The 24,930-nt window shown below is 33.9% G+C and overlaps 2 protein-coding genes across 3 annotated transcripts; one reads left to right on the top strand and one right to left on the bottom strand.

The window, feature by feature from the left end:
• Positions 1–5,532: 5,532 nt before the first annotated feature.
• Positions 5,533–7,088, bottom strand: LOC108472403 (ornithine decarboxylase 1B, chloroplastic-like). Its single transcript, XM_017773912.2, has one exon. It carries the CDS (start codon positions 7,016–7,018, stop codon positions 5,720–5,722), a length of 1,299 nt encoding a protein of 432 aa, XP_017629401.1. The 5' UTR covers positions 7,019–7,088; the 3' UTR covers positions 5,533–5,719.
• Positions 7,089–19,584: 12,496 nt separating this feature from the next.
• On the top strand, positions 19,585–24,521 carry LOC108470869 (protein tesmin/TSO1-like CXC 2). 2 transcript variants are annotated; one of them, XM_017772369.2, is made up of 11 exons: positions 19,585–19,805; positions 20,418–20,581; positions 20,652–21,402; positions 21,687–21,771; positions 21,861–22,011; positions 22,088–22,162; positions 22,650–22,830; positions 23,147–23,242; positions 23,320–23,386; positions 23,571–23,709; positions 23,962–24,521. In XM_017772369.2, the coding sequence occupies exons 1-11, from the start codon at positions 19,743–19,745 to the stop codon at positions 24,236–24,238; spliced, it is 2,049 nt and encodes a 682-aa protein (XP_017627858.1). In that variant the 5' UTR covers positions 19,585–19,742; the 3' UTR covers positions 24,239–24,521. The 2 variants fall into 2 exon arrangements, with proteins under 2 accessions (XP_017627858.1, XP_017627857.1); XM_017772368.2 differs by having other exon boundaries at positions 23,908–24,521.
• The last annotated feature ends 409 nt before the right edge of the window (positions 24,522–24,930 follow it).

Here is a 24,930-nt window from a genome sequence, read left to right as displayed (position 1 = left end):
CGGCACTATGTAAGTGTGACACAAAGGGATTGGTCGAAGTTGTTGGACGTGACCCAATTTTAGTACAACTTACAACGAAGTGGGGCGACAAACCAGAGTCCGTTCGAGATAGTGACGGGGCAACAGCCGCTTACACCCAATACTGTTGCAACTCGTTATGCAGGACCGAATCCAGCAGCTTATCGATTTGCGAGGGATTGGCAAGAGCAAAATGATCTAGCTAGAGCTTATCTATATAAGGCAAGTAAGCGAAACAAGAAGTGGGCGGGTCGAAATCGAAGAGACGTGCAATTTCAGGTCGGTGACCCAGTTCTTGCTAAACTACACCTAATTTTGTGACATGATGGGTTACACAAAGGACTTGTGCGACGATATGAGAGGCCATTTCGAGTTGTGAAGAAGGTAGGCAATGTGGCCTACAAGCTTGAGTTGCTTGAAAAGCTCAAAGTTCATCCAGTATTCCATGTAAGTATGCTTAAGCCATTCCATGAAGATGGGGAAGACCCAAAGAGAAGTAAGTCTGAACGAGCACCAATAGGGGTAAAAGTTTCCTATGATCGAGAGGTCGAGAACATCGAGGCAGATCGTGTGGTCAGACGAAAGTACCATCGACCGCGGCATGAATACTTAGTCCGATGGAAAGGATTTCCAGATAGTGGGACGAGTTGGGAACCTGCTGAAGCCTTGTGGCAATTCCAAGACAAGATAGATCGTTACCATGCAGAGGACGCGACGAGGGCGTCGCTAGATTCAGTGGGGGAGAATATCATGGGTTGCGCATAGGAGCCCACAACCATGACACATCTGTACGATCCATCAAGAGGGAAGGAGGTCATTTGGCCCAATCAGACAGGCCCGTTGCTTGAAGAGATTGAAGGTCCATCTACAAGCTCGACAAATATAGAAACATGATCTTCGAAGATATGCAATCTTAGATATGTTATGTAATCTTAGAAGATATGATTTTGTAATCATAGAGATTTGATTTGTAGATACCCTTTAATCGTAGCCGTTGATGTACTTGATTTGTACCGTTGGATTTGGAGAGCCTCAACTATAAATAGAGGCCTCTCCGCTCATTGTAAATCACTTGAGTTTTTTAAGCAATAAGAATTCTTGAGAGCATTCACTCAAAATCTCTCTCTCTCTTGTGTTCTTATTTTCTATGGCTTGTTCTTGTCTCGTTCTTCGTTCATCTTGTTTGGCTTTAAGTTGCTTTCGTTTGAGTTGTGTTTTGGGAGGAATTCTGTTGAATCCTTCTTTTGTGGAAGATAGGCGTTTTTATAGCGAGAAACTGCCTAAGGCCGCACGGATTATGAAGCAAGAATCCTAAGTTCGTGACACTTGCAGCCAATCAAAGTAGTCAAGGGGCAGTGCCATCTAGCATAAGTACCAAACAACCAAGGGCGAAGCCAACGGTGTTACAAGGGCCATAGCCCTACTTTACCTTTAGAAATTTAATTATATTACCTTTTGTGGTGAAAATACATTATTCAAATCCCCATCCCCCACCTAAATGAAATTTTAACTTGGTCCTCTTACAAGAGTTTCTTTTTATTTGCTAATGAAAAAAGGACAAAAGCTTAGCATAAGTGACAAGTTTTGTAATTTATTAATACTTTTAGACTTAATAATTGCAGTTAAATTAAGAATTTACCTTTTTTTAATTAGTCAAATAATTTCTTTCTATACTAATAAATCTTGTTCAAAGAATTTTCAATTGTGTATGGAACTTCTTTTTAATTTTTCTTCATTATCTTTTAGTTTGTTTTTTCAATAAATCTTCATAATTTCTTCTTGAATTTTTAAAAGAACTTTGTAATTTTATCGAGGTCTTTATGTATACACAAAGTAGATTGAAATTTGTTTATCTTTTACTAGTTAAAGAAGTATATAATATAATTTTGTTTCATTTTGAGTATAATATATATTTTTACACTTACTGTTTTAATTCAATCCTCAAAAGAAATCCTAGCTTTGCCCTGCATCCAACCTTAAAGGAAAATGGTTCACAATAAAGCTATATCTAATTAAGGAGGTTTGTTCATAAGTTCTTGTTGGATATGGAAGTGAGAGTCTGAATAAATTTATTTCTCGAATAAAGATGATAGAAATTTAAGCAAATATCCTATAACTTACAACAAATATTTCAAAGAAACTAAAACTATTTTAGCTTTAAAAGTAGTAAATCCCTCTAAGACCACATCAACATTCAACAATGGCTCCTAAATCACAGGATACAGCATCACATAAATAAGAAAGAAAGGTCTCAGCGATAAACCATAAGACATGGATGAATCATACAGATGAGGTATGGAGAAGAGGAATGAAGTAATGCATTAAAAGGCACTTATATTTTGACCAAAAAGTATGAGAAAGTTCTTTGTTATTTTTCCTTGGGATAATTAGCCTTAAAGCAAGTGAAACACATTAAAATATGCATTATTTTTTTATGTCTCGAAGAGTTTTGCAGAGATCGGCAAATTCAAGAAGACTTAAAGCAATTTGCATGAAACTTGCACTTAGAATTACACAATGTAAAGGTAATTATCATTCTCAATATCTGCACATGACCATTTGCGCACAAAGAATTTGAACAGAAACTGAATTTGGTTTTGTCAAAATAAGCACAGTCTGCAGGTCAGATTCCCACTTCAGGGAAATCTGGAAAGAAAAAAAGTTTTACTAGATGACAGATAGGAGGCACATAATAAACAAACAATATCCAAACTAAAATTTAAGGGAAGATACTAAGGGGAAAGAAAGGGAAAATATTAGTCCATGATAGAAAGTGTGTTGCTTATAAATTTGCAGCAAAAAAAGCTCCCTAACTGAATAGATGAAGGAATACATTTCTTCTTTGCGTTCTCATTGTCAGTAATATTTCCTTTTTCAAAAGAGACAATGTCATGTTTGTGCTGATCACCATTCTCACCCTTGCACTACCATGAAAGTTTAAATGATGCATGTCGCACCAAACATAGTTTTGAATTATGCGGTCTGAGAGTTTATGCTAAAAACCTTCAAAATCGATTTCAAGGCTGCAGATTTGGGGAAAAATAGTTGGGGTGCTGATTTCAGGTGGAACTTAGGGATTTCGGGGGGAAAAAAAGTAAAAAGAAAATGTTGGGAAAAAAAGTAAAAGAAAAAAGGTTGGGTTACAAAATTTGGGAGAAATTTAGGGATTTCAGACCGAGGAAAAAGGGGAAATGAAATTTTGCGGCATTTTTCACCTAGCGCCGCTGAAGCCCGACCTATTGCGGCATTTTAACAAAAACGCCACTAAAAAATAAATAAAACGGTGTCAATTTGATTAAAACAAAATAACTTTTTGCGGTGTTTTTTCACTAGCGCCGCTAAAGCCTGACATATTGCGGCATTTCACCTAAAATGTAACTAAGAAATCCAATAGAATGGCACCGTTTTTATTAAAACAAAATGATTTTTGCGGTGTTTTTGTACCGCTATTGCTTGCCTTTTGCGGCGTATGCCTTTGATACTACTAAATATTTAAATAATATTTTTATAAAAAATATTTATTTTGTCTGCGCTAAAATTATTAGTTAAGTGATTTTATAAAACATTTATTATTACTACTTTTTATAAATTGGATTTTTATAAATAAATAAAAACCAAGTACTCTCAAAATAAATATCGTATATTTTAATAAGAAAATAAATGATTAAATGCCTATAATTAATTATTAAGTTAGAATTATCCAATGTAAGCAATCAACCTCTCACATATCAAATTTCTATTAAAGATCGAGACGTTAATCATGATTTTATATTATTCTTTCCCAATCTAATCTCCATTTTATTAGAGATATTTCTTCCTAACTAAAATATAACTATTTTGCTAGATGTTCGATGTGGAATGTTTTAGTTTTTGTATTTCATTTTATTTGTTATAATTTAGTCCTATCCAAAATAGAAGTTACCTATCCATATCAATCATTATTTTTTTATTTATTTATCAATTTTTTAAATCTATTATTTAAATATTTCAAATGGTTTAGATTAAATATTTTTAAATATAAAAGCATTAATTGATTGTATAAAATTTTATCATTTAACAAATCTCAAGTAAACCTTAAATCCTAAACCATTTAATATATATAAAGTTTATCTATTATCTTTTAAATAATTTAAACTATAATAATAATTTTAATATATTAAAATTAATATTATCTCTTTTACAATTATATAAGAAATTATTTAATATATAAATTAAAAACACTAATTAATCTAAGCCCTAAACCCCTAACCCTTATCCCCTAACCTCTAAATCATAAAACCAAACCCTTAAACCCTAAACCCCTAACCCCTAAACCTTAAACCCCAACCCTTAATCCATCATCTATAAACCCTAAAATAGTAACTCCTAAACCTTAAACCTTAAACCATATACTCTAAACCATAAACCCTAAACTATGTGATAATTAATTCAATATTCTAAAGTTAATACTATCTCTTTTACGATTATATAAGAAATTATTTAATATATAAATTAAAACAATCAGTCATATACGAAAAACTTTAAAATTATTTTAAATAATAGTATTTTAAATTTTTTCATTTTAACAAATATTTTTCTATATTTTTACTTTCAAAATTTTTTTACGTGTCATTATTTTTTTAGAAGAATTTAAATATTCAATTAAAAATAAATTGTATTTTAATTAATATAAATAAACCAGTTAAATAATAAATAGCAGATAAAATATTTTTTGCGGCGTTTTTAATAAAGCGCCGCTAAAGCTGATCTATAGCGGCGTTTTTCAAAAAGCGTCGCTAATGTCACTAAAGCTCAACATAAAACTACTGCGTCTTATTGAATTTTTTGTTGCGTTTTTCAAAAACTGCCACTAATACTCGATCTATAGCGGTAATTTTCAAAAAGCGCTCCTAGAACCACTAAAGCTCAACATAAAACGGCAGCGTTGTGCTTACTTTTTTTGCGGCGTTTTTTAAAAAGCATCGCTAATGATCGACCTATAGTGGTGTTTCTCAAAAAGCGTCACTAATTCTCGATCTATAGTGGCATTTTTCAAAAAGCGCCGCTAATGCTCGATCTATAGCGGTGTTTTTTAATCCAAACGCAGGTAAAAACCTGTTTTGCTATAGTGATCACCACACTTATATTTATCATTAAATATTTTAATATACAATTTCTTTTTGTCATTGTGATAAAATTTAGTATATATACCAATTTGGGAACTTTAGAAAGAAAGTTCGAGAATTTTTTACAAATTGGGAAAGTTTCATCCAACTAACATTTCTGTACAAAATCTGTCAGCCATGTGGTGCGCATATGGTTTTTTTTTTTTTTTATCACAATACAAGCAATGCTCTCTGAATATGATCTAAGCTCCTTGTCTTCAAAAACCGTTTTTAATTACGCTACTTTGAAGCAATGTCCGGCACCGCTGCTTAAAGGAGCTGGCGTTCCACTGTGCAATGTCCAATCACCAGTTCAAAGGAAACTAAATTATCCATGAAGTGGACTGCGACAGCATAATTTCACAAGCTATTTTCTTCAGCAAATAAAAATTTTATTATAAGCAAGAGGCTCACAAACATAAGCAATCAAAGCATCACATTAACAAAAGAAAACAGACCACTCATCAGAAAACAACAACAACAACCTTACGAGAATTTAAACACTACGATGAAAACACATGCATTTGCTTCTTCTAAGGGTGACCTTATGGGGACCACTAATTTTCATAGGCAATAGTTGGAATGGCCGAAGTTTTGAACCCATTGAAATCATTCCCACGGGATGAAGTATAAGCACCCATGTTGTGAAAGACCAGCCAATCATTCACGTCCAATTCTGGCAATTCAAAACCCTTCAAAACCGTATCAGCTGCATCGCATGTCGGTCCAAAAACAGTGGAACTCCATGTTTTCAATTCTTTGCATGTAGGGTTTTTCATGATGAGAGGAGTGCAAATCACTTCATCGTGATCGTACTTCAAAAAGTTCATCGACCCCGAAATCCCATCGCTAATCCAGTACTCCTTAACCTCCGCCCTTTCTCGTTTCCCTATTACGCTTGTTGCTAATGTAAATGGCGAATTAGCAAAGAAGCGACCAGGTTCCGCAATGATTTTTAAGTGACCATCAGCTAGCTCACCAGGGAAATATTTTTGTAAAGCAGCTATCACGGCGGAGGCTGCATCGGTAAACTTTGGACCTGATGTGAAGCCTCCACCTATGTCTAAGATATGCATTTTAGGTAGCCCAAGTTGAGCTGCAGTGTCGAACGTTGTTTTGGCTGCTTCAATGGCATCGTCGAATGCATGGAAGTTAATTGCTCTGCTCCCAATATGAAACGAGACGCCAACGACTTGGAGCTTTGCTTCTTGAGCTGCTTTCAGAAGCGGAACAATTTCCTCAGGGAGTGCACCGAACTTGGAACCGAACTTGAATGTTGCACCACTGGTTTCCGGGACTTTGATTCGGATCAACAGTGCACATTTCGGGTGCCACTTTTTGATCTTTTCGAGCTCATAGTTGGAGTCGAAAGTGGTTAAGTTAACGCCAACTTTAGCTGCATACTTGATGTGAGACTCAGGTTTACATGTGTTTGCGAAAACGATTCGATCAGGCGAAACCCCAAGAGACAAAATGGTTTCAATCTCAGGAAGGCTTGCACAGTCGAAGCCGGTGCCGAGAGCTGCCATTTCTTTGAGGAAAGCAGGGTTAGGGTTGCATTTGACAGCATAGAAAGGTTGAACTACTGGAAGATTACAGAACCATGTCTCCACCAGGGACCTGATTGCATCCAAATCCAGCACGTAAAATGGGTCTGTTTGTTGTTGTTCATTGGAAATGGCTGATTTAATGAAATGAAATAAATCATCTCTGGATACGGGTTTTGTCACCCTATTTGCTATCAACTTTGCTTCACCCACCATTGGTCTGAGCTTGGAGACTTTGTTCGAAAGAAAGGAAGAGAACTTATTGAAAAAAGAGTTGCGAATGCATGAAATAACCAAGAAGACATCCATTTAGACTAGTGGATACTAGAACTGTAGCTTCATATTTTCTATTTGAAGTGTAGCTTCATTCCGGTTGGCAATTGGCACGTTTCTCATAATTTACACATTCTTTTAACACATAGCCTCAAAATAATAATAATAATAATAATAATAATAATAATAATAATTTTTGAGCACCTCACGTTTGTCAGAAAGTATTATTGAAATTACTATTTTTAATAGTTTAATACGTGAAATTAGAATTTTCATTTAGATTTGATTTTTTTAGGATGATGCTAAAATTTAAGATGAAAAAACTCAAACGTTGACAGTCAAGAAAATAGAAGGTCCTTACAAATGCACAGTCACTTGCATGTCGCAAGACCATAAAAAATTGGATGCAAAAAATTATATGCAACTGCATTATCTCATTGGTGAAAGACAGTCCTACCATCCCTATATCGATTATTATTGCAGACATGCAAACTCGGTTTAAATATAGGGTTCCTACAGGAAAGGATGGTGGGCGAAGCAAATGACGATGAAGTAGTTGTACAGTGATTGTGATGCGTCATACAACAAACTTTAATGGTGGATATTCACGATCGATGCTGGAGTATATGCTGAGAATGGTGACTGATTTGCAAACACTACCGCACAGAGGCCCGGACGGCGAGATAGAACCGAGGAAACAAGTTTTCCATTGATTGTTCTGGACGTTCGAGCATTGTGTTAAGGCCTTCTCTCACTGCAAACCGTTGGTGCAGGTGGACGGAACTTGGTTCTACGGTAAATACATGCAAACAATCCTGATTGCGGTTTCATAATATAGTAACCAGAATGTATTTCCTATCACTTTTGCCATCGTGGAAAGCAAGAACTTCGAGCCTTGGGAATTTCCCTGTCAAATCTGCTAAGGTACATTGTTAGGAAATACAACACTTGCCTCATCTTGGACAGATCGAAAGGACTACTTGCTGTGGTAAAGCATTCGGGGTTTCTGTGAGGTTCGTTTATTGCATTCGACACATCGCGTCAAACTTTTACAGAGGTTATAAGAATAAAGAATGGTCCAGAGAAATTGTGAGCATGGGTAAAAAAACATTGTTCCAAAATTGATTTGTTCATATTTTATTTTTATTATTTGTTTGTATTTTTTCAAGAAATAACAGTTTGTATTTAATTTTTTTTTCTAAATTTATATTGGTTCGAAATTGCATATGCAGGGTATGAGTTAGAACCGCAAATATTCAGGCAAAGGTTCGCAAGGCTTGAAGCTTAGATGACATCGTTACCCGAAAATCGCTGTCTTCGTTAGTGGTTGGGTAGAACGAAGAACTGACAGCAGAGTTAAAGTTATGATGATGGGTTTTGATATGGTTAGATGATGAACAACTTCGTAGAGGCAGTTAACTCGATCATAAGACGTACACGTCATCTGCCAATTTCTATTGTTTTCTCGGTAATATTCTATATAGGCTGGCTACGTTGATGCCAAGGATAAGGCTAAGACAAGTAAAGCAAATAGAGGTCGAGCACATGTACATTGAGGGCGTCCGAAGAGGACGCAGAGGATGAAAGTAGAACTGTATTTGCGCGACTTGGAGACTTTCCGGGTTCAAGATTACATAGGTCGTCAATCAAGTCTTCCGTCCAGGTTGTACATTGTTGATCTTCGAAACAAGCGTTGCAAGTGCAAGAAGTTCTAGACTTTTTGATATTCATGTGCGCATGCAAAAGGTTCCAAACTCTTCGATATCGTGTGCGCATGCATATCTAGATGTCGAACAATTCATAGATGAGGTCTACATGCTGCAACACACATTACGTATCTAGGGAAACGAATTTCCTATAATGTCGGATATCTCGAACTAAGAAGTTTTGTCGATTGCTTTCGAGATGCTGTCGGACCGCAATCTTCGTAGACATCCTAAAGGTTGACCACATTCGACGAGAATTCAAAATGACATAGATGTCAAGGAGACAAGAGAACCTAAACAGTGTATGGTGTGTCAAACATCCGGCCACAACCGATCAAATTGCCCACACCGTATTTATGTTGTCAATCAATCTTCCTCTAATGCCGGATTGGATGATGATGAGTGATTTTTTACTATTCCATGATCATTGTAAAAACTTGTAATTAAAGGGTTTTTATTTTTATTTACCCACACTCTTATTATTTATTTTTCATGATTCTTAATTTAAACAATGGAATTTAATTAAGATATCAATTTAGTGGTACAAATATTAAATTATAAAATTAAAATATCAATTTTAAGGATAAATCAATTTAAAATATCAATTTTAAGGATAAATATTTTTTAAAATGATTTTAATTAAAAATTAAATAATTATAGGAAATTAATTTAAATGAATAAATTTTTTTCAAAATCCTTCTTTAATTAAAAGATAAATGAAATTAAAGTAATAAATTTAAAAGTAAAAAAAAGGATTTAAAGTTAATAAAGAATGGATATGAATAGGATTTAAATTAAAAAAAAAAGAAAAGGAAAAGATGATGGAACTTGGCAGGCCTAGAGAAGTAGGCCCGTCCACCAAATGGCCGAGGTCAAGCCTAGAGAAGTGAATCGTGCCAGGCTTTGGCTCTCTAATGGCCTGCTTCTGACTGCTCAGGCCTTGGCCATTGAGATGCGGACCGTACCAAGCCTTGGCACATTGATGGTTGGCTTCAGCCTGGGTCCGATGTGACCTGGAGGTGCCTTCAAGTACCATTTTTTCCCCTTTTTTGTTCCTTTACTTTTCCTTAATCCTTAACAGGTCCCCTACTATAAATCCTTCATTAGAATGTCAACTGCTCCACTACCGTAAGTTCCACCATCGACCACCGTCGATCGTAGCTAGCCACTAAATTTTTTTCCACATTTTTTATACAGTATTAAAAAATGTAAGTTTATACAACCTTTTTTTTTTTAAAAATGATAGGTTTTTCAAAAAAAATTAAATTTCAAGTTCGCTCGTGATAAATTGTTCTACTTTTACGCAGATATCAAAGTGGATCATAGTTCTCTTCTAAATTATGATAACCATGTTGCAAAGTTTGTTCATGATATGATAATTTTTTGACCAATTGAGATTTAAACAAAATTACAAAAAAAAATTATTTTTAACGAGAAATAAAACATAATATTTTCACTATTTCTATAAGAACGGTATCGGGTCTGAGACCTTAGCCCCATGATCTGGGATATTTTTCCGATCAGAGGGTTCTCCAATATTTGAATGCTGCAGGGTTTGGAACAGTCGCGTATATTCATATTGCTAACTTACGGACTGATTTAATATCAACCCTAGTTGAAAGATGGCGCCCGGAGACACACGTTCCACCTCCCGTGTGAAGAAGCAACAATAACACTGCATGATGTAGCAGTCCAGCTGGGACTGTCTATTAATAGAGAAGTAGTGGTCGGGTAGGGAAAAGTGCTCGATTTATGGGGCACTTGCCAACGATTACTAAGAAGAGTGTCTATCGATCGTGAAGAAGGAAAATTAACCGAGTTGAAATTCACATGTTTAATAAATAACTTCAAACATCTACTGAGCCGTCTAACGCAAATGGACATTATCTACGCTGTAACTCATAAGTAGGGTATTGATGTTGGACATAAATCAACATAAAGTCCACATCATGTACCTCCCATTATTAGAAGACCTGGCACAAGTTAGGAATTATAGTTGGGGCTTTGCAGTACTAGTGTGCTTATACCATGAGCTTTGTCAAGCAACAAAGCCATCCACAAAGACCATGTGTGATTACTGCCTTCTATTACAGTCGTGGGCCTTATACCGGATGTCATTTTGGGCATCAGTAACCTATCAACCATTGTTCTAGCCACTCGTAAATAGGCGATTTATGATTTGACTCTACCTTTTGTTTTTTAATTTCCTGTAATAAATAATTGAAAATATGAATGCGTATTTCAGATGGGTAATGGTATCAGGAATTGGACGATCATACACCGTGGCCATATACCGCCACATGATAGAGACTCACTCTGAAGGTAAGGTAAATACGCTTCTGAATTTTTTTCCAAATATAATATTTTCAAAACAAAAAAAAATTAACTTAACTAAAAACGTCTGCTCTATACTGTGCAGCTTCTATGGATGTTGTATTCGGTTGAGGAATTTGCGACCTTTATACCATCATGGGTACATGAGCAGCAAGCTATGTTCGTGAGAAACGTCCTATTTATTAATTTCCATATGGTTGAGTGACACACAGCGGATCGGGTCTTGAGACAATTTAGTTGCATGCAACTAATCCTGGACCCTCCACAAAACTTCAAAGAAATAAACGAGATAGACAAAAAAGGTAGGGATACCGTCAATTGGGCGAACTAACATGCTCCTTACATCATTCTACAGAATGCCCGACATGAAAGGCAATCCCTCTTATTTGTCTCGGAGACAGGGTTCTTTCCTTCGCGTGAGTAAGCAACTTGGTATGCCGAAAACAAGATGCCCTACATTTTTTAGGGTCGATACATGGTGGTCTTAGAATACACGCAATTGGAATCTTCTCGATAGCATAGGACCAGAACACGACTGTGTTGTAACTAAGTTCCACCATTCGGGAAAACAGAATCTGTCTCAAACCCTGGTCCCGAGCCACAATATGAAGCATCTGAATCGTCATCGCATAACCCTCATCCCCAACTATTAGAAAAATGGGTTTGGAAAATACAACGAAAAATAAATTTAGGGAAAATTTTGACTTGAAAATTAACTTCCAAAAAAATTATATTAATTTTAATTGATTTGATTCATTTAATTTTACTTGATCAAAATTAATTTTTCCAAAAATCACTTAGATTTTCCAAATTAATTTTTCAAGAAAATTCTTTAATCAAATTCTCTAGTTGAACAATTCTTACGACTGCCTAATTTAATTCCACATCGAATAAATCAACTCAATTAAATTATTCTCAAAGTCGTAGAATTTTCTTCTGATTCAAATGCAATCCGATCAAGCTTTTATTGAGCTAACGAATGAATCAATCACACATATACAATTAGACTTCAGTGATTGCAATTATGTCCAGAAGAATCGTTTCAATAATTTGAAATTACTTAATCATGGAGTCAGTCCAAAAGAAGTACCATGATTGAAAACTCCTTATTGTATACTCTTTACGGAAGCAATTCACCCAACTGCTTTGTCCAATGGCTTCGTCATGTGTGTGTTACCCTCATATGATATCCTTGATTCATTTGAGCTAAATTCGTTCACTCAATACAATCCTATTTTATCTCATTGTCACCATTGTGTCTTCTTAATGATTAATATAATCACTGCCAACAAATAACTGTGATAAATTGCTCGTTTGAGAACTAGCAACCCGTAGCCATGTCCCATATTTATCAATCCACACAATGCCAATGAGAGGATATCATTAACTCTTTAATTGAGCTATGAATTCTACTGTTCCTAGTAAAGCCATGCCATACACAAGTCATGTACCCAACATACCAGCTATGGGCTCGATCATCTTTAGAGCATAAGTCTCCACTTATATCAAAGCACATGAGTTGCATACGCATGGGTCAGTGACTAACTCAGAATTTAGGTAAATCACACCATGAACGTCACAAGTAAATTAATTCAGAAACGGATTAAGAATTAATTCATCTTTGGTTCAGTCCAATGTATCATTCTATCAATGAATACATCTATATCTCTACTCGTGGAGTCAACTGCTTCGATAGCCAAGACTAGTCATCTCCTCAATTGGAATTGTGGACGACATAATAACTCTTCTCAGTATTTGAATCAAATGCTCACTTTTATTCTTTTACGGGATTATGGACTCATTTAAATTATCTATTCAAGTAAGTTATATTTCTCGTAGTGTAAACGTTCTTTACAATGCCACTTATCTTCAGTTTGAATTTTAGACAATCAGTAAGCTAATATTTGCTTGTCACAATTTTGTTATGCATGCAAAATATAAAAGACGAAAAATAAAAAAGATATAATAATAAAATGTGAAATTAACTTTATTTATTTATTCATCATTCAAATAAATAGAAAACAGTTACATGTTTACTACAATATGAGCACATATCCCAACACCAACAACAACTTCCTTTGTTCGTGGAGATATTTGGTGATGACCCTGAACCTCAACATTTGGCACACTTTAGATTATCCTCATACCACCTGAAGCTCCATCGACAAACACCTACACCTAACATTGAGAATATTTTTGGCTCGGCACCTCCAATCTCGCAATACCCCAACACCCCCGATGATAGGGTATACGATTATACAACTTTCTTAAGTACATCGGAAAGGACATCAGAGGCCAGCCCGAGCAACTATCAAACGCCTCAACAAGGTGCACGCCCTCGCCAACGAAGGCAGCCCAATCGTTATATGTTGGGACCAGGGACGTTGTCGGGATCTAGAATTTTTTTGTAAATATTTACTTTGTAATTATTCTTCCAATACGAAAAAATTTGATTTTTTAACGTAATTATTTGTGGACATAGATGAGCACAAAATATTAAGTAAAAAAAATAATTGGAACAAATAATAAGACACAACAAATTTTTTTTTACATATACAAGAAAATACGAACATACTACAAAACTAATATACGAAATTATATAATTCAACCAACAAATAATACCGACTAAATTTTATTTACATATAAAAAATAATACGAACATTTTAGAAATTTGATATACAAAATATAAAATTTGACCGACAAATAATATGAACTAAAATATTTTTTCAGATCCAAAAATAATACAAACATTTTACAAAACTGATATGCGAAAATATAAAATTTGACCAATAAATAATACTGACTAAAATTGATTTACGGATACAAAAATAATACGAATATTTTAAATAGTAGTTTCTCCACAATTAGTCGTCTTCTGCTTGAATCAGGTCTACGTTGCATTTAGTAATTTCAACCATGTTCGCCCGCCATATTCTTTAATTGTAACTGGCCTAAATAGTTCGTTATTTATGGTGAAGGAAGTCATCTTACCTTTGATGACATAACCTTTACGGTTCACGTGACAGTATATAATTCAACATCAAAATTCGGTTGTACACTCCCACAGACTCCCATCTGCAATCCACTACATTACACCTATTTGACAGTATATGCTCCCAAATACAATATTCTTATTTGATGGTACACAGCCAAACACTCTAATTTGATGGTAATCTCAACAATTTTTTCTCATCCAATTACAATACCACAACCTAAAAAGCTTCCATATATATAGACTTAGGGGGGTGTTGGCCATCAATGCCCCAACACTCCAAAAAATTATTATTATTATTAATTTAGTATTGGGGTGCTTGCCATTAGTATCCCAGCACCCAATTTTTTTTTTTTAAATCTGGTATAAGGGTGCCAGTCATCAATGTCCCATTACAAAAAAAAATTAATCAGGTACAAGGGTGCCGACCATCAGTGTCCCATCACTTTAAAAAAAGTTTTTGGGTTCTCGAAAAAGTGGGTGCCGACCATCTCCTTCCCTTAACCCCAAAAAAATATTTTTTTATCTGTTAAAGTGAGTGTCAACCATTAGTGTATTAAGACCAAAAAAATATTTTTTTATGGGAAAGAGTGGTGCAGGCCATCTCCTTTCCCTAACCCAATGTTTTTTAAATACTCGTATAAATATATAACAATATGCTACGGTTTAAAAAAAATACGTGGGTGTCGGCCATCTAGTATCCAGTACCCTAAAGAAATATATTTTTTAACCCCTGGCACAATCATTAGACAATATTTGTGTTAGAATTTTATGTGGTGCCTGCCACTTAAGTCCTTCAACCCAAGTTTACTATTTATTTTAAGTCATTTGAATGATTATTTTTAAATTTGGGTTATTTTTATAATTAATTAATTTTTGGGTCATTTGAATAAAATAATTTATTTTATTTTATCAGTTAGTAAATAAATAATTAAAATTAAAAAATAAATAATAAAAAATCTAAAATTTGTAAAATAATATAAAGTTAAAGATATTAAATATTAAAAGAGGGCAGCTTTAACCTAGAAAAAAGTTGGATGGGAAGGAACTGTGGTTAAGCACTCTCCTATTTCATCTAACCTTCAAATACCTACACTTCGCCAAGCACCCATTACCACCCTTGAATTGAAACCTAACATCCTTCCATTCAAACCTAAAATCCAAACCGCATCACCTACACAAAAACCCACCATATTTGAAGCAAAGATGTAGATTAAAAAACCTAACCTGAAATTGAGGAGGTAAAGATGCACAATCAGAACCCTAAAATAGAATTTTTTTTATTTAGATCTATTTATAATTTATAAAATTTTAAATTAATAATAATAAAACTATGCTTAAATTTTCTTAAAAAAATATAAATTATTAAAATATATTAAAATATATAATTTAATTCTATCCTCAAAAAATTTTGAGGTGCCAGCTTTGTCCCGTATTTAGTGAGACAAACAAGCACCACTCGCTTAAATTTTTCTCTGCTTCTCCTCTCGCCAGATGATCTCATCTTCTCTCTTTTTTCTAAAGAGAAAATTTCTAAAAATCGATGAGTCTTTGGATCTATTTAAAAAATATATATAAAGATGGACTCAGATTCTTTGGCAAAATACACATGAACTACCTACTCATCAAACAAAATTGTAAATCAAAATGAATCCAACTAAAACCAATATAAATAGTGGAAAATTACAATATGAAATTTATATAAGATAAATAAAACTATTTTTAAATAAAAATATATTTTATTTGAATTAAAACCTAATTTTCAAAGAACCCTAATTTACCCAAAAATTGCCCAGAATCCAAATTTCTCAAAAATTGTCTTAGATTATCTTAGTTGCTTTGCATCTTGAAGCATTCATGAGTGAATGTTACAACAATTTATCCCTTAGCCCAATGTCTTTCACCTAAAATTTAATAAACCTTTCTCTCCAACCTTAAAGTAAGAGGAACTGAATTGGTGAAATTGGCCGCTTGCTTCACAATTGCATTCACGCCTTTGTGTTTTGGTAAGCCATGGATAAAGCTCACATTTGTATCGCCAACCAACAAGGCAGGCTTTTTTATATAAATTACCTTAAAATTTTAATTAATTATGAAAATAATTTATTTTTTTATTATATACGTAAATTACTTGAAATAAACAGTAGAAGTTGGAGAAACTAAAGAGAATGACGCCACCAACATGCCACGTCAACTACTAAAATAAAAATATCAATTTCTTGGTGGCGCCAAGAAAAATGATGTCACTTGTATAAATATTAGGGGCATACAACTATTTCTTAATAATTTGGGGATTTAAATAAAATCTATTTTTGGTGGAGCCATTAAGTATGGAGTCACCACTTGTCAGGGATTTTATTTTTTTTTGTTTTTTAAATTTAAAATTTTTAAAAATTATATTTTATTTGATGGAGTCATTAATAATGGCGCCAACAGTGTATTGTACTTGTTTTTTTTAAATGCATTTTTTTAATTTAAATATAAAAAAAATATATTTTATTTTGTGGAGTCATTAAGAATGATACCACCAGTGTACTGTACCTGTTTTTTAAAATGTGTTTTTTTTAATTTAAATATAAAAAATAAAATTTTATTTGGTGGAGCCATTTCCTTTGGGGTGATGAAATAGTTATATATAACCCCAATGACAGATCAATTTAAGTTAAAGAATTTTTTTAAAATTTTATTTTGTTAGAGGATGACCGGGAGAAAAATGATAAGCCTTTTCTTTTTCTATGTATTTGTGTTTTTGTTTATTTAGTAATTTTTTTAATTTGAAGGTATGTTTTGTTTAACGATAATTTGGTAGAGCTTTGACACTGGTAAATTTAATAGTTATTTTCGGATGCCAGTTATTTATTCGGCAACAAATTCAAATTGGTTATGTAAGTGTTTTAGTTAGTCGTGGTAGGACGATAACGAGTTTAAATTGATTATACAACCAATGGGTAGATTATTTGGGATTCCCTGAGTCATCGGGATATTTAAAGGTTTTAAGGAATCTCAAATCGAACCGCACAAATGAGACCATCAATATTGGCAGCATCCGAGCAACAATTTAATAGCATTGAGAAACTTGCTTGTGTTGCGGTGACGGGTTCAAATGGCTCCACCCAATAAAATAATATTTTTAAAATTAAAAAACTAAAAAATTAAAACTATCATAAAACTAAAAAAAATGTTGACACAACATAAATAAAGTGGTGGCGTCATTCTAATTGGAGCCATCCGACAAAATAACATTTTTAAAAAAATCTAAAAACCTCCCAAAAAAAGAATACCCTTGAAACATTAAAAAAGTGGTGGAGCCATACTTAATCGGCTCCACCAAAAAATGGATTTTTTAAAGTCCTATAATTATTGAGAAATAACAATATTTTCTTGATATTTATACAAGTGATGCCATTTTTCTTGGCACCACCAAAAATTGAATATTTTATTTTGATGGCTGACATGGTATGTTGGTGCGCCATTCTCTTTGGCTCCATCAATTTTTACTCTTCATTTCAAGTTATTTATGTATAGAATTAGAGAAATAGGTTTTTTTCATAATTAATCAAAATTTTAGGATCAACCAACAAGATAAGAAAGAGACACTGGGGAGAAAAGTGGAGATCAAGAGAATGAAGAAGAATTACCTCATAAAATTAATCACATGAAGTGGCTTTTGTAAATTATTATTAATTAATAATAATTAAACATTGAAGTTGGAAGATGAAATTAAATTAATTAATTATTATGAATTGCTGAATAGAAAAATTAAATATATTTTTCATAGATTCGAATACGATAAAGTTATTAATTTTATCGAAATTAGAATTGGATTAAAAATTTATTTAATTAATAAATTAATTTAGTTAATTCAATCAATTAATTTAATTGATTAAATAGATAATATTTTAGTAAATAAAAAATAAATATTGATGTGGATAAATTATAAATGTTTGGATAAAAGTTCATATAACACATAATTGGAGTAAGGACAACAAACTTAGTATTTACTAGGCATGCTGTTGTCTCTATACTCATAATTGAGGAAAAGTTGTATTTTCTATTAAATATTATTATTTAATCAAGTCTTATTTGAATATAACTCTTGTATGATTCTCTATAAATAGAAATTATGTGTTGAGCAATTTACAACACTTATCATATGTCGTTATTCAATTCAAAATGTTGAAAATTTATTTTACAAAATAAATTCTATTTTCTGGAAAAGAACGCATAGTTTTTGGTTATAGAGAAAATTAACTTTCTTACTAAAAGTTAATAAAAAATTTTATTTCATGTGATTTGTTTGATAAACTTTGAGCCCACAGTTGAGGTAGTTCATGATTTGAGAATAATGGAAAAGATCATTTGGTAGAAAGCCAAGATCGATTTTAGTCGACTTTGTACAAAGTACAAGTATATTTCGATTAAGTTTATTGTTATAAATAATACAATGAATTCTGTTTAAGAAAATTTAAAAGTTTCTACTATACCTAAAATAATTGTTTCTCTAAATTGATTGTTCTAATAGTTTTAAGCCTTTAGAACCCCCATTTTATGTTTTAAACTTGTCCAAACACCTTTGGAATCATCCAAAATGATTTTAAAAATGTTCCAAAGTTTTCCATTCCTTTTAACCTCAATTTATGGATTTTATTTAATTGTTGAAAGTCATATTAAACTTATAAATAAGCAACAAGTGTTATGCATATGTCGTGGTAGCATCTCTTAACCGTGTTGGTCATTAGGTTGGGTAAGGAGTTTTACATGATAAGTGATTGCAAGCTCCTATCACGATAGGAGAATCAGTCTCAGAAATTTTAAAGTAGTGGATGTTATCATTAAAATAATTGAATATTCATCTAACTAGAGAGAACGACAATAAATTCATCTTTAAAAACACTTGAAAAAGCAAGGCTAAAACTTGTACACAACAAGACAAAGACTTTTACCATTTTCATAAAAAATGCAAGACTCATGAAACAACAAAAGCACAAAACTTAAGACATCATAGTCCAAATCGACTTGTGGAATAAATTATTATTCTAAAATATCCTCAAAATAGAGACATATTAAGAAGTAAACGAAGAGACACCATTTGAATATCTATTACCAACTCATTTTTCAAAAAAAATTGTTAGTAGTTGGTGAAGATTTTACAACGATAAGCATAAACATTTTTCAACTGAATAAATAAATAATAAAAAGTTGGTGTGATGGAAGAAAAGATAGGCAATAACTAATCCGGAAGCCAACACCGTTACGGGATAGAACAAGGGCTAGGAAAGAAAAAAAGAAAAGTTTTGGGGGGTTTTCTTACTTTAAATATTATTGAAATCATCACTCCAAAACACACGACTTTATTAATTAAATGATAATCCAAACTTAATGGACGGGATTTCATTAGAATGGGGCCGGATCAACTGTCTAAATCCAATATATCAAAATTCCATCCCAAATCAGAAAAGGTCCATTTGATTACGGGCCTAACATAGGAGATGGACCGACCCAGCATCCCAAATTGAATAGGAAAATAGAATTACCATTTTGTTTTCCCGCCTTCCCGCTTCCTTAATCAAAAGTCTTATTATTATTATTATTTTTTGTTTTTTGGGTTTCACTTTCGACCAAATTCAAAGAAAGAGGCAAGGGAGCCTTTGACTGTCTCCGTAGGCTTTGAGCTCTAATCCTTGAAAAAAAGCAAAAGAGAGATGAAGATGTGGAGCCTTTGGTGAAAATGGATACACCACATAAAACCCAGATCACTCCGACTCCTACTTCTTCTCTTTCCAAATTTGAGGTTATTATTCTTTTTTCCTCTTGCAATTTAAAAAAAAAAAAAGTTTTAAGAATTTGGGTTTTTGTTAATTATGTTTGCTCACCTAGGATTTCTGGGTTTTGGGCATTTCGGCTTTCAATAATTAGATGCTGATTTGGGTTTTGCCTGTCAAGTTTAATTTGTTCTGCTTTTTTCGCTTTGAATTACTTTTGTATGTTTTTGTCGGAATTGTTGATGGGTTTTGTGTTCAGACTACAGCGTGAATTTGTGTGTTTCCCGTGTCATGTTTGTGTTTACAAGTGTAATGTAAATTTTTTACAAATTTTTACCCAATAATAATTATGCTCATGGGGTTATATATAAGTTTTGACATGCTTATAATTTGTCTCATTGAGATTTGACATTGGAAATGTTGGTAATTTATACAACTAGAGGTGAGCAGCAATACTTTCAAAATGTTGGGAATGTTGGTATTTCTTTCAATGATATAGAAGAGATACTTTTTTCCCTAGTTTGGTTTAGATTGCTCTATCTTTAGCTTGGTTCTTTGTTTTCTTGTGTACATGAGCATTTGCTGATCAGGTTATTGAGACTTACATGCTATGGTTTAAACATTGCTTTCTTCCTTTGCAGGATTCACCTGTCTTTAAGTACATTGATAGCCTTTCTCCTATTGAGCAAGCCAAGTCCAGTCAGACTGATAATGCTTTCAATTCATTAGCTTTTTTGTCCCCTTCATCTTTGTTTCCCTCCCCACAAATCAATTGCCATAGGGAATCCAGGTTTTCAGTTAAAAGGTAAAACTAAATTTTCTTATTGCTGTATTTAGTTCATGATTTTAAGTGTCCTGAATGATATTGGTTTCAGGCATCATTTCTCGGCAGATTTAAACACTAGGGTCCTCCAGAGCAGTAATGAATCTAATGCAAGTCAGGAAGCTTCAAAAGCTGCTGGGCAATCTGGCTTGTACGATGAGCATCCAGGATGTCTCAGTAATGACGGTTCATCCAAAGGAATTAGCAGTGATCTGTTTGACAAGCAATCAGATTTAGCGGTTGAGTTGCCAGGAACCTCAAAATATGATTGTAGGAGTCCTGATGATAACCTGGAGGCTTGTGATGCATTACTGAAAAAAACAAGTCTGGAAGTGGTGGAGCAAGAGAGATCTCCTTTCCAACGCAGTAGAGATGAATGGAAAGAGAGGCAACGGTCATTTGAAAATGAAAGAGATTTGCGTAAAATACGTCGGATTAAGCCGAGCGAAGAAGCAGCAGGATGTGGCTGGGTGGCAGTTGTTTCTGATGTTGCTGATATGTTGACAGTGAATACATCTATCATTCACGAGAATAGTGATGGACAGGATCAGAGAACGGTAGACTCTGGGACAACCTCTTTTATATCAAATATCCCAGAGTTTTCGCTTGATAATGCAAATAATTTAGAAAATGCAGAATCTGGTGATCATCAAGGTTCTTGCAAACAAAATGAATTGGGAGATTCAGTAACAGATCAGACATCTTGCATCCTGTCTACTTGTCTACCGGACAAACCAGTAGTTACTGATTCAAGTTTGAAGAAGGATGATAAGGGGGAGAAATGCAGCCAGTTGAGTCGTCAGGTAAAGTGAAAAAACTGTGCAAGTACATTTTTATGGCAGACTGCAATTCGAGATATAAGATTGACACGAAGCTACATATTAGTATTTAATTCTTTCTAGAAAATGAAAAGATAATAGCATTTTTGAGCCATTTTTATGATATGCATACCTAATACAAGTTCCTTATATTGTACATTTATCAATGATTTTCCTTTTATGTGTCGTTTCTTAAAATTTACACTATTTTCCTGCTCAATGATTGGCTGTTTTTTTATAACCATACTCTTATGTTCTTCTCTATGCAGCGTAGCATAAGACGGCGTTGTTTGGTGTTTGAGAAGTCACCTGGTTTCGGTTTGCACTTGAATTCTCTTCCAAACATCTTGAAAGGTGGTATTTCTTTTGTGAGCGGCTCTATCTTTTGAAAACAAATTGATATGCACCTTGGTCCTTGACATTTCCTAGTTTTCTGACTGTAGGCCAGAATCCTCCTAATAAATCAATTTTAAGCTCTATGAAAATGGGTGAGGTTCCTAGTGACAATGGAACTGTAGTTATAGAAAGTTCTTGTGAGGCTCCTGCATCTATTGGTGGCACTGACGCTGACCACAATACTCCTGAAAAGAAGAGGCATGTTAGATTAATATGCTCTAAATTGCTATTCAAACACCATAATACAAACTGATTTCAGTTTAATACTATGCAGGCAAAAGTTTGAACTTGTTGAGGAGAGTGCCTCATGCAAGCGCTGTAACTGTAAGAGATCAAAATGCTTGAAACTGTAAGTCTGTCTTAAATCTGTATTTAGGGTCAGTGTGCATAATCTTGAAGTGTCTCACTGAGTCTATACCTATATTTGGTTAATTCCTCTATTGTGATACTGAAGACCATTGGTCCTTTAATTACTCTGAATTAAAAGTAAAAAATCAGGTGAACCAACAGGTTGTAAATTGACTTCCTACGTCTAAAAATATAAGATATTCAGGCCTAACTTTGTAGTCATCACATTGGTTTGATTTCTACAATTGCTTAATGAATCAATTTCCAATAGCATGTTAGAATGAAATGTGATTTAATAATCATTTTAGCTTATTTTAATCTATTTGTTTAGATATGTATTTTTGGATTTGTCTTGGTTCTCCGCTGCCTAATTATTATTTCTACTCATTGCATTCACTGTCATTGATTTTTCACTTTTTCTCATACTAGGGATTTAGCTGCTTTCAATATTGTCTACCTAGTTCTACTGACTATATTTTATGATACAGTTACTGCGACTGCTTTGCTGCTGGTCTCTACTGTATTGAGCCTTGTTCATGCTTAGATTGCTTCAATAAACCGATTCATGAAAAGATGGTTTTAGAGACTCGTAAACAGATTGAATCTCGCAATCCACAAGCATTTGCTCCCAAAGTGATTAGAAGCACAGACAGTGTTTTGGATACCTGGGTTAGATTCTATATTTATGATTAAGCTTCATGATAACTAGAGTAGCATCAAAGCTCATTACTTATTTTGTCATTTGGCCTTTTTCTTTGTATATTTGAATAAGGCCAAATGAGGAAGGGGAATTGAACCTTGATTTGATACTCCTTAGGGTGGTTAACAATCAATTGGTTGTGCCGGTTCTTAGCTTGAACTCATCTGACATGGCTCATAATGTTGTGATGTTTTGGCTTTGATGACAATTTTTCCATATTTCAATAAGGGTGTCTTCTTTCGGCAATACCACTTTAATCACACAAAAATGGTGTTGCTCATTCAGGGTGAAAATAACAAAACTCCAGCTTCTGCCAGGCATAAAAGAGGATGCAATTGTAGAAAGTCAAGTTGCTTAAAGAAGTACTGTGAATGTTTTCAGGTTTGTCGGTTCAAAACATTGTATGTTAAATGTTCTTTTCACCAATCTGATATGGTTGTTTTCTTCTGTTAATACAGGCTGGTGTTGGATGCTCTCCCAGTTGTAGATGTGAAGGTTGTAAAAATAGTTTTGGTCGGAAGGATGGTGAGTCTTTCTGGTATTTTCTTGGTCAAATGTACAACATAGTGACTGGAACCAAGAATTATTTTTCTCCCCCTCTCGCTTGTAGTTTTTTTGACTTATCAAATTCTGGCATGTCTGACTCTAACATGGCGAGCACTTTCCATTTTTCTAGTATTCCCTAATGCTTCCTTTTTCTTTTCTCTAGGATGTGATGAATCTGGATCTGATGGGGAGGGCTTAGAGGCCTGTGAAAAGAATGCATCAGATAAAAATTCCCACGACATTGTAACCCATAAAAATGCTGAGGAGCATCGAGATCTTCCAGTACCATCTAATATTTCCAGGTACTATTTCATCTTTTCTTAGATTGGTTAGGTTAGCCTTAAAGCTATCTTGTTTCAGACTTTTTATTTTTCTTGATCTTTGTTTGACACTTGTTATACCGGATATGAATATGAGGATATGATTTCATGCACCGATCAGGCAACGTGAGCTAGCCTTAAACCAAGACTCATTCAAGTGGTTAAGTCTATATTTTGCAGGCTGCCGTTAGCTTATAGTGGGAAGTTCACTGGATCTTTTCCTCATTCTATCAGGTCATCTTCTCAGTTGTGCAACACCCCAGAACATGGCTCATCAGAATCTTCCTTGTGTCAGTCCAAGTTCAATTCAAATCTTCAGGCAATTCCAGAAGATGAAACTCCTAAGGTTCTGAAACATAAATGCTTACCACTTATTCTGAAAACAAACTCCCCTCCCAACTCTAAGAGAGTTTCACCACCGCATCACGAGTGCAGTTCATCCACTGCACAACGTAGTAGGAAGTTGATACTGAAATCTATACCTTCATTTCCATCATTCTGTCCACCATGAAAGCTGTGACTTTCCTGAAGAACGCCTGTAAAAGCTATCATTTTCTTCAAAGTGCTTCTTGTTCTCCAGCAATGGCAATGTAGTTCCATAATCAGTAGTGCTGCTTACGACTCTGTTTATAAAGCAATATTCCCTGTATTTACCTCTTTTCCATAACTTGTAGGCTTGTAGCTGACAGCCATCTCAAGAATTTTATTGTTCCGAGTGTATAATACTTGCAATGTGATGTTGTTGAAATTTCATCCAAAAAAATTGATAACAAGGGATCAAATTAAGCCAGGAATTTATTGTTCGGTTCTTTGGAACCTGTCTTTATGTTACCGAGAAAAAAAACTCTGATGATCGCTTAATCTTCATTCTTTTGAAGGTCAGTCACAGGAACCTCAAACACTCTATGCTCAAGTCCTTTGTGCCATAAAGTTCTTTGTAGCAGCTGTTTTGCCAACGTTTCTATCACTGAACATTGAAACTGCCTTGATATCATACCAATACCAATCCTTCTTTGCAGAAAATGTGATATTATGCTTAGATTAAAGGAGCAGAAGAATATATATATATATATACACACATTATAAAAGCTATCCCAAATACATACCATAGCTCAATTTAAGAATGTAACTCATTGTTTTGGAGACACATTAGCAGTAAGATTAAAACTTATTTTTTTTAAAACATGTTACGGCTAAAAGATA

This window comes from Gossypium arboreum, chromosome 11 (genome assembly GCF_025698485.1).
Source record: "Gossypium arboreum isolate Shixiya-1 chromosome 11, ASM2569848v2, whole genome shotgun sequence".
In the NCBI taxonomy this organism is placed as follows: domain Eukaryota; kingdom Viridiplantae; phylum Streptophyta; class Magnoliopsida; order Malvales; family Malvaceae; genus Gossypium; species Gossypium arboreum.
This window is presented reverse-complemented; position numbering and strand designations above follow the sequence as displayed.

Coding starts and splice junctions, on each gene's coding strand:
- LOC108472403 (XM_017773912.2), bottom strand. CDS start 7,018: ATGGATGTCTTCTTGGTTATTTCATGCATTCGCAACTCTTTTTTCAAT.
- LOC108470869 (XM_017772368.2), top strand. CDS start 19,743: ATGGATACACCACATAAAACCCAGATCACTCCGACTCCTACTTCTTCT. Junction 22,163..22,649: donor AGATCAAAATGCTTGAAACT/GTAAGTCTGTCT, acceptor TTTATGATACAG/TTACTGCGACTGCTTTGCTG. Junction 23,710..23,907: donor GTACCATCTAATATTTCCAG/GTACTATTTCAT, acceptor TATATTTTGCAG/GCTGCCGTTAGCTTATAGTG.